Source organism: Numida meleagris, chromosome 3 (assembly GCF_002078875.1).
Source record: "Numida meleagris isolate 19003 breed g44 Domestic line chromosome 3, NumMel1.0, whole genome shotgun sequence".
NCBI classification, from domain to species: Eukaryota; Metazoa; Chordata; class Aves; order Galliformes; family Numididae; genus Numida; species Numida meleagris.
In genome coordinates this window covers 111,114,492-111,123,166 of record NC_034411.1, presented here as the reverse complement: position 1 = coordinate 111,123,166, position 8,675 = coordinate 111,114,492, and the positions used below count along the sequence as shown (strand labels likewise).

Genomic DNA, 8,675 nt, shown 5'->3' with positions numbered 1-8,675 from the left:
GCGTGAGCCGTTAGTGGCTGCCACAGCAGCCTCGCTCTTTGTTTTAATTTGACGTGCCGTAATTGGCCGGGCCGCTGCAGGATCCTTGTCAGCTCCTGCAGGCCTGTCTGCCGCTGCCTCTGTAATTGCTGCTTCAGGGGAAAAAAATACAGACCTGAAGTGTTCTGTACAAGCCCGTGGCCATACATTATTGAGCAGGTGGAACAGAACGGCGCTGCCGGAGCGTGTGTTTTCCAGGAAGAGAAGAGACTGCACCAAAAATGACGCGGCGCAGCTTGCAGCTCCGCTGCGATGTGTGTTCTGCAGAGTCATGTTGTTGGAGGCTCTTTTTTAGTGTATTCTTGCTGGCTGATAGCCCAGGGCGTGTAACGGAGCGAAAGCAAGGTCCTGTGCAGCCCAGCAAGGTGATTTATGTCCATGGCCGTTCCACTGAAAAGCATTAGGGTCTGCGGTCTGTCTGCCTTCGGGGTAAGAAATCACCTTTAGAAATCCAAGGCAGCGTTAGCTGGCTCCTCTTTCCCTCTGAGCTCAGCCTGCCGCTGCTCAGAAATGCGTTTCCAGCCGCTTTGTGTGCTGAGTGAGGCTGGGGCAGCTTCTCTGGAGCTGCCTTTTGTTCTCCGTGTGTTGCTTCCGCGGGCGTCGCTGGTGCCGTGTCTGCGGTGCCGAGGTCTCCTGGAGGAAGCAGAGGTCCTGCTGCGTCCCTTGGGGATGGAGCAGCTCGGTGGTGTCAGCACGCGGGGCTGCAGGGAATCAAGCTGTGGGGCTGGGTGTAGGTGTAGTCATCGGGGAGCCCTGCTGGCTGCAGGTGAGTGTCTAAAACTTGAGACCTTTTGCCTGTATCCCATACAGTGAGCAACTAAGTTGCAGCAGAGCCCCTACAAGAGCTTAAGAATAGTGTCATTTTTCCCTTTCCTGTTGCAGATAAGGCTGTTTTCAAGCGGTGAGGCTGTAGCACAGGCTGCCCAGAGAAGAGGTGGGTGCCCCGGGCAGCATGAGCTGCTGCCTGGCCTCGTGGCTGGCAGCCCTGCCCACAGCAGGGAGTGGAACTGGGTGATCATTGAGGTCCCTTCCAACCCAAACCATCCTGTGGTCAGGGTGGAGGTTTGAAGCAGAGCCCCTGAGAACTATGACGTTTGCACAGGGGCGTGTGGGTCGTGCCAGGGTAGGGGGGCTGAGAAGTCATGTGCCAGTCCAGGTTTCAGCCTGTTTTGTGTTATTTAAAAAGGCAGATGTTCGAACAAGTGCGGGTTAACACTCGGAGGAAGGCAGATTCATGGGTCAGTGCTGCCACCTGCGTGGGTGTTGCTTTCCCAGCTCCTGCTGGGAGCTCTCAGCCTTGAAATGCAGAGCTGGTCTGAGCGCTCTCGGGGCGGGCAGTACGCTGAGACACAGGTAGCAGCACTCGCTGCCCCGGCGGCTTGCAGTGTCAATGATGCACGGTCTCGCTGAGAAGCGTGGTATCGGATTTAAGGAACTGTAGCCCGTTGATAATGCCCCGGTAGCCATCTCTGTGTCAAGGTGCTGGGGAGCGTCCGCAACGCGTGCCATCATCCCACCGTGACGTGGCTGAGCTTGCTGCCCTGAGCACAGAGCCTCACAGCCCTGGGATATCCCTCGTGGTCCCGCGCGGGGTGGCTGAAGGTATTTGGCAGAGGGCTCCGGGCGCGTGCTGCTTTGACTGATGTTCTGCGCCTGTCTTTCAGTTGCTCATGTTCCTTGGCACTGCTGACGCTCAGCCCAAGCTGACCTCCGAGCAGAACGCCGTGAGCCTCCCTGCTGGCAAGTACCGCCACCTGGACCGTGCCACCAACCAAGAGCTGGTTTGCGACAAATGTCCCGCGGGAACCTACGTGTCCAAGCACTGCACGAAGAGCACCCTAAGAGAGTGCAGCCCTTGTCCGGATGGGACCTTTACTAAGCACGAGAACGGCATAGAGCGATGCCACCCCTGCAGAAAACCCTGCGAACTGCCAATGATTGAGAAAACTCATTGCACTGCCTTGACCGACCGCGAGTGCACTTGCCTGTCGGGTACGTTTCTGATTAACGATACCTGCGTCCCTTACACGGTGTGCCCGGTCGGCTGGGGCGTCCGCAAGAAAGGAACCGAGACGGAAGACGTGAGGTGCAAGCCGTGCCCTCGGGGTACTTTTTCTGATGTGCCTTCTAGTGTGATGAAGTGCAAAACCTACACGGACTGCTTTGGGAAAAACATGGTGGTGGTAAAGCCGGGGACGAAGGAAAGCGACAACGTCTGTGGCTCCCCGGCGTCTCTTCCAAACACGTCTTTGACTTCATCAAATGCAGAAGCGGATGCAGAGACCTATGAAGCTCCGCCAACCGCTTACCTTCCCAAAGGTAATGTCCTCCAACGAGATACAGCTGTGGTTTTTGCTCACGGGGTTGCATTCCTGCCTCGATCGTGGTTGTTTTTAGGCTGTCGAAGGGGAACCTGATCCACAGTGTGGGTGGTGCTTTTTGGCCAGAACACAGCTCTGGAATACATCAGGTTACCATTGCTTGTGTTAAACTACATTTAATAATGTTTTCCCCGAGCCTTTGCTGATGACTGGACTTCTGGCTGTCCTACTCTTTGGATTAAACATGTTCCCAGCTGCTTTTCCCATCTGTGCGTTGTGCTGTCACAAGTCTTTGTGCTTGTGGCAAATGGGAGCAGAGAGCAAGTGCAGCAGAGAAGCCCCAGCAAGGAGAGGAAAGCTGCTCTTCACGAGACTGGTTTCCTGCTGGGTTTGTTGCTTTTGAGCCTATGCTTTCCCTGGTTCCTTTTACCCTGTGTTGTGCCCCTGTATTGGCTTGAACGGGAGCCGTTGCTGGAACAGGGCTCTAGGAACCTAGGCTGCGCTTATGAACTTCTTTAACCACTAGAACTTCCATTATTTATCACTGGTGGGGAAAACTGCCTTGAATTCCACATTCTCTCCCTTAATCAGAAATGACAGATCACTGTGGTCTTTATCTTATCTGTACTCAGAAAGGAGACCACCCAGAGACCCCAAGGGCAGCGTGCTGCTGTGTTCAGCAGAGCTGCGGTAGCTGTGGCTGGCTGTAGAGGTGCTGTAGGGCTCCTTTTGAGGCGGTGCTCAGTGCATCTCATGGTCTGAAATGTTGTGTTTTAACAACAAAATACAACTTTTGATGCCCTTGACCCCTGAGGAAGTGTTGGCAGTGGTAGGTGCCATTACTTCTTGTTTGTTGGGACTCAAAGCTCAATTTGATGTTGGTGCGTCACTGGGAGAGGAAGGGAGGGGTGCTCCCTGAACTTTGATATCAGCTGTAGGCAATCAGATAAAAGTTAGCATTCTCCCAGTTTGTATACTGGTCAGAGTGTTTTGGGTAACCGAGTCAGAGACAAAAATCACTTTGCAGATGGCTACACCCACTCTCTGGCTCAGCTGGGATGAGACATGATTTTGAAAAGCCAAGTTTCCAGAGTAGGCTCTTGTTCTTGCTGCAGCAGCCCTTCTCACCAGGCTGGCTGGGACGTGGGAGCTGCTTGTTGGTAAGAAAACTCAATAAAGTTGGGAAAGAGGCTCTCAGGAGAAGCTGGGTCATTTCTGTCCCTTCAGAAACCTGTTCTGGAGTTGAAGCATCCATGCCTGTTTGCAGCATGGATAAGTTTGTGCTTCTTTAGTTTGATTGAGAGATACTATAAGCCTCTGCATTCTTGTGTGTTTCTAGCCCAAATACAAGATTTTCCATGATTAAAGGTAACGTTTATAAGCTAGGAAAGAAAATCCTGCTCCCTTGAAGCTGCAGATTTTCCAAGAAATATTGAATTTGGATCAAACACAGTGTTAACACAACGGAGTGAGTAAGAGCATCGCTCAGCTTAGTGAAGGAGCTGCCACTAGCATTAACCAACAAGAGTCAACTTGATGTTGAACCTAACTCTGTAACATAGCTATCTGTTATAGAGCTGAGCTTTAATTTCACCTCTTGACTTTCTCATTGCCTCGCGTTGGGTTTTGGTCCACTGGCCAGTCAATGTCCAGAGAGGTCTTGGGCCAAGACGTGATGCCATATCACCTCCAGTGCTGTGACGCTGACCGCTCCTTTTCTCTTGCAGGTCTGAACTCTTCAGTTTTTGATCTCACCTCCTCTCCCGTGCCGCGTGTGTCCAATGGCACAGCAGAGCCAACAATTGACTACAACGAAACGTCGGCCAACGGAACGGATGGTGCCCCTGGGAGCCTCTCCAGCGCCGGCACCGCTGGCCAGGCACAGAGCTACCGGCACAAGCACACCAGCCAAGCAATGGGCAAGCAGCCGGCACAGGAGGTGGCCGGGGGCGAGAAGTCCAGCATCCCCTACAGGCCACCCCGGAGAGGGCCACCCAGCGTCCACCAGCACTTCGATATCAACGAACACTTGCCTTGGATGATCGTCCTCTTCCTGCTGCTGGTCCTGGTGGTCATCGTTGTCTGCAGCGTCAGGAATAGCTCACGGACTCTGAAGAAGGGACCGAGGCAAGATCCCAGTGCCATCGTGGAGAAAGCTATTATGAAAAAATCCACCACCCCCACACAGAACAGGGAAAAATGGATCTACTACTGCAACGGACATGGTGAGCAACAACAACTTGGGGCTTTAGCAGCTGATTTGGGGAGTGGTGTCCTCTCCTTCTTGTGTGGCAGCAGATCTGATGGTGCTTTGGATGGGCCATCCCATGTCTGGTTCCTGGATGCTTTTCTGGCATGCTGGACTTCGTAGTAAGGGTGAAACATACACCCCCAGTTCCTCGGCTGTTTCTTGGCTTCTCCCTGTCCCTGTTCTCTTGGCTTGTCTCCTGTTCCAGGAGAAATTAATAATGAAGGGAACATCACTTGTTCTGCTCAACTCCTCTCCTGCTTCTACTCTTAGAGGATCTCAAAAGAAGACTTTATTTATTTTTAATTGATCTCACCCTTTCCATTGCTCTTGTGTTTTTCTCCATCCTTATCTTCTTAGTGACTCAGGCATACATCTGATTATCTTTTGTGCTGTCCTTTTTCCTTCACCGCTTCTGTTTCTGGAAGGCTGAGTCATCCCTCCGCCTGCTGGCAGCACCTCAGTCAAAGCCCTAAATCCTGAATGCTGGCGTCTTTCCCCAGCCCTTTTTCCTTGCTGGAGTGAGGAAAGTTATCCTTAACAGCCGTAGGGTGCAGTTCTGTGTGCTGTGAGATCTCAGAGGTACTGCTTCTATTCTTTTGGCGGATGACTTGCTATCTGCTTTTCAATGAGACATAAAGATGAGCTGCTGTGGTCATAAATAGGGACTCACAAAGGTCAGTGATAAAACAATGGCACCAACATGAGCAGCCTGTCTGAGCATCGTGTGCCCGTGCTCTCCCCAGCAGGATGCTTGGTTCTACCTCCACAAAGCCGTGGTGACAGATTGTCCCCTTTTATCTTGCAGAGACAGACTGAGGAGTAACAAACATCCCTCCACAGTTAACCTTTAGAAAAGCACTTTTTAACAAGGGACCCAAGCAAAGAAGGGATTGGAAAATAAAGATTTAAAGGTTTAAGAGATCAATGCTTGATGAAAGTCATCCTTGAGTGCTTAAGTACAAAGCAAAGAAGGCTTTGAGTAGGACGTCTTGTTATGTTCTCTGTTCTCCTTCCTGCTGATTAACAGAGCTACACTTTGTTTGCCTTCATTAATGCATTTATAGAACTGGTAAGGTCTTGTTGGAATTAGCTTTGTGCCTTCTCTTGTGTTTGTGCTTTTTACTGGTTTCCTTTTAACTCTTGAATTCTTGAGGTGCTGTTTCTTGAGCTTTTTTTCCCTTTGCAATAAGTTCTAACAAATTTTTCCAGTAACATCTGCACTCCTTTGCCCCTAAAATCAGTAGTACCCATAGAATGGTCCCTGGGGCTGTGGTAAGTGATCCACAACAGGATTAGAGAACCTTCTTAAACGCCTTTGTTTGTGTGTGCTTTGGGAAATACCAAGCTTCATTGCTTCAGCCGTGGTTCATTGGCCAGAAGGTACTGGCTGTTACTAACCCTGATTGTTTCTTCTTTCTTTTCCTTTCATTTTCCTTTTCTTTTTTTTTCTGCCAAGACCCTCATTACCAGTTCCTGGGTTGGCTGAATATCTCCTTCCTTTTCTTGGGGTGGTGTATACTGTCCCTCATAGCAGGGGTTGGATCTGTACAGCTTGGGGAACGATGACATCATGGGCCTGGTGTTTCAGATGCCTTCTGAAATGCCTATGCTACAGCTGGTCCTTCTGCAGCAGTGCCAGAGCTGCCTTTGGGCAGGGCTCATTTGTTCAGGGGGGATGATTCAGGTTAAAGAAACCACGCAGATAAGATAGGCTGATAGGCGGTGAGTAACGAGGCTGTGTGAGACTACACAGATATAACCCCACCTCCTAGATTCTGTCATCCTTTGGAGGACGGTGTAATTCCTGGGTCATCCTTCACCTCCCAAAACACGTCTCCTCTCTCATCCTTTAACAGCTGAATTCAGCTAATGCATCAAATTCATAACGTGTTTGCGAAGTTTTCTCCCTGTCTTGGGCAACGAGCTGATGTAACAGCAGGAGCAGCGCTCAGTTAATGAGCTGGCCCAGTATCTGATCAAGCCCCTGCAGTGCAGAGGCAAATTCTCTGTTGCTCAGAGGCTCTGGTCAGGCAGTTGGGCACAGCCCTGCCAGCAGTTCTGGCCAGTCACGCTGGTGCCTGCTTGCCCTGCTGGCTTCATGACCTGCTCCCACCATTGCATGTCCTCAGTTGAACTTGTTGCTGCAAAGGCAAAAATGAGCGCAAACCAATTAATGCTTTGTCTTGCTTTAAGGGCAGCTCCAATGTTGCCTAAATCACACTGTTTAGCTGGGACAGCCTTGCTCGTTAGTTCTTATTTGGTGCTGTTACTCTACTGCGTCAAGTACGTAAATTGTTCTTCTCCACAGTGACATAGAAATCTTTCTTTGGGTTTTTTTATCGACGTATCTGGCTCTTAAGACCCTGCTTACTTGAAACGAGAGAAAGTGTAGTAAAATAGCTGAACTGACTTTTTTTTTCCTGAACAACTGACCATACTGCAGAGCTGAAGCATCATGGCTTAGCTTTCTGCTGCTCTAGCAGTGTTTATCCCCAAATCATGCTTTGTGGGCTGTATCCTGAGGCAGTGTTTTGGACAAGGATGTAGCCCAGAACTAACTTCAGACTCTTGCAGAGAGGAAATCTTTGCCCTGCCATGCTGCTGGGGCCAGTTCCTCCGCAGTGGGAAGCCAGCACAAAGCCTCTATACGTCTCCCCAGTTGTTAGCCTGGTTTGTGGTCACACTGGGGTTGTATAGGGCAGCTGATTAGGCTTTAGATCATCTCTGTGGGCTGAGACTGAAGCCCTGGGGTATGGTGCTGGCAGGGCATGGGCACGACCTCTCCACCTACACATAAGTTGGGTTGATAAGGTCATAAGAAATCCCAAATTCATAGAGACCCACCAGGATCCCCAGGTCCCACTCCTGGCTACACAGCACCGCCCACACCCTGTGTTGGAGAGTGGTGTCCCACCACCCTCTTTTTTTCCCTAACCCCCACCCGACCGTCCCCTGCCACACCTCCGTGCTGTCCCCTCGGGCCCCATCGCTATCACAGAGAGCAGAGCTCCACACTGCCCCTCTGCATCCTGCACTGCCACTCTGCACCCTGGGAGGGGCTCTGTGGGCTGCCATGAGACTTCACCTTGGCCTCCATAGGTTGTTCCAGGGGCTGTGCCAACATGACGTCAAGGAATTTATCGCCACGGTGGAGCAGCTACATGACAATTGCACATGGATTCCCCTCTGCTTACTCCTAGTTGACCATCTCCTCCCTCCTAATCCTTTCGGTAAACAGCTTTAACCTTTGAAAGGGAAGAGCAGCTCTGACACAGGCGCCAGGCCTGGCGCTGAGGAGCTGTGCTGGGGGAGGTGCTCCCTGGCATCCTTGGAGGGGTGGGCATCGTAGGGATGGGGGGCCAGCACGGCTCACCTCGTGGGGTTCACCCTCATTGGAAGATCCGGGGCTCGATTCCTTGAAGCTGGGTGTACCACGGTGAGGGCAGCGCTGCTGGAGCAGGCCCATCTCGCTGGGGGCCAGCTCCTTCCCCACAGAGGAGCAGTCCAGGCTTGGTGTGCGGTCAATACTTGTATTAAGTAGTTGTTGTAAGGGTCTTTCTGAGATAATGTTGTAATTGTCGGGAAGTGCAGCATTTAAAAATTATTTCCGCTCATTTAATTGTTTCTGCTCTGACAGGCCTCAGGTAAACAGGCGCTCAGAGCCTTGCCTGGTTCCTGGGGCACTCAACACCCAGTTGGTGATACGCTTGTGACCCTCAGCAGCAGTTGTTGTGGTGGGGGCATTTTGCTCTTGCTCATCCTCTCATGAGCTGGTGTCTGTTCCACGCTCCCTTTGTCCATAGCACATGCCTTAAGTAACAAAAACTAAAATTAGCAGTGGCGCGGGAGGCCGGTGTTAAAACAAGACCCGTGTCCTCAGTATGGACGTGTTCCAGCTAAGGCTGCAAATGACACTGATTCTCACTGGATTAAATGGTTCAGAGGTCTGGGCCTTCCCAGATCTCTAGTTTGTGATGACTAACGGCCTGAGCTGGCGCAGCCAGCCTGCCTCCATGTCTGTCCCCAGGGTGGGGGCTCTTCTCGGTGGTCTCCGAGTCCCCAGG

At 51.5% G+C, this 8,675-nt stretch overlaps 1 protein-coding gene across 7 annotated transcripts in view; it reads left to right on the top strand.

Annotated features, from left to right (window-relative positions):
• Nucleotides 1-8,675, top strand: part of TNFRSF21 (TNF receptor superfamily member 21) — a 32,225-nt gene that overhangs the window by 2,110 nt on the left and 21,440 nt on the right. For 2 of the 7 annotated variants that reach the window (XM_021390488.1, XM_021390486.1), the window contains exons 2-3: nucleotides 1,704-2,358; nucleotides 4,088-4,585. In XM_021390488.1, coding sequence (XP_021246163.1) covers nucleotides 1,710-2,358; nucleotides 4,088-4,585 — 1,147 coding nt within the window. In that variant the 5' untranslated portion in view covers nucleotides 1,704-1,709. Of the gene's footprint in view, nucleotides 1-80; nucleotides 469-1,104; nucleotides 1,278-1,326; nucleotides 1,393-1,608; nucleotides 2,359-4,087; nucleotides 4,586-8,675 lie in introns of those variants that run through there. The other 5 variants (XM_021390483.1, XM_021390485.1, XM_021390482.1 and 2 more) reach the window with 5 other exon arrangements.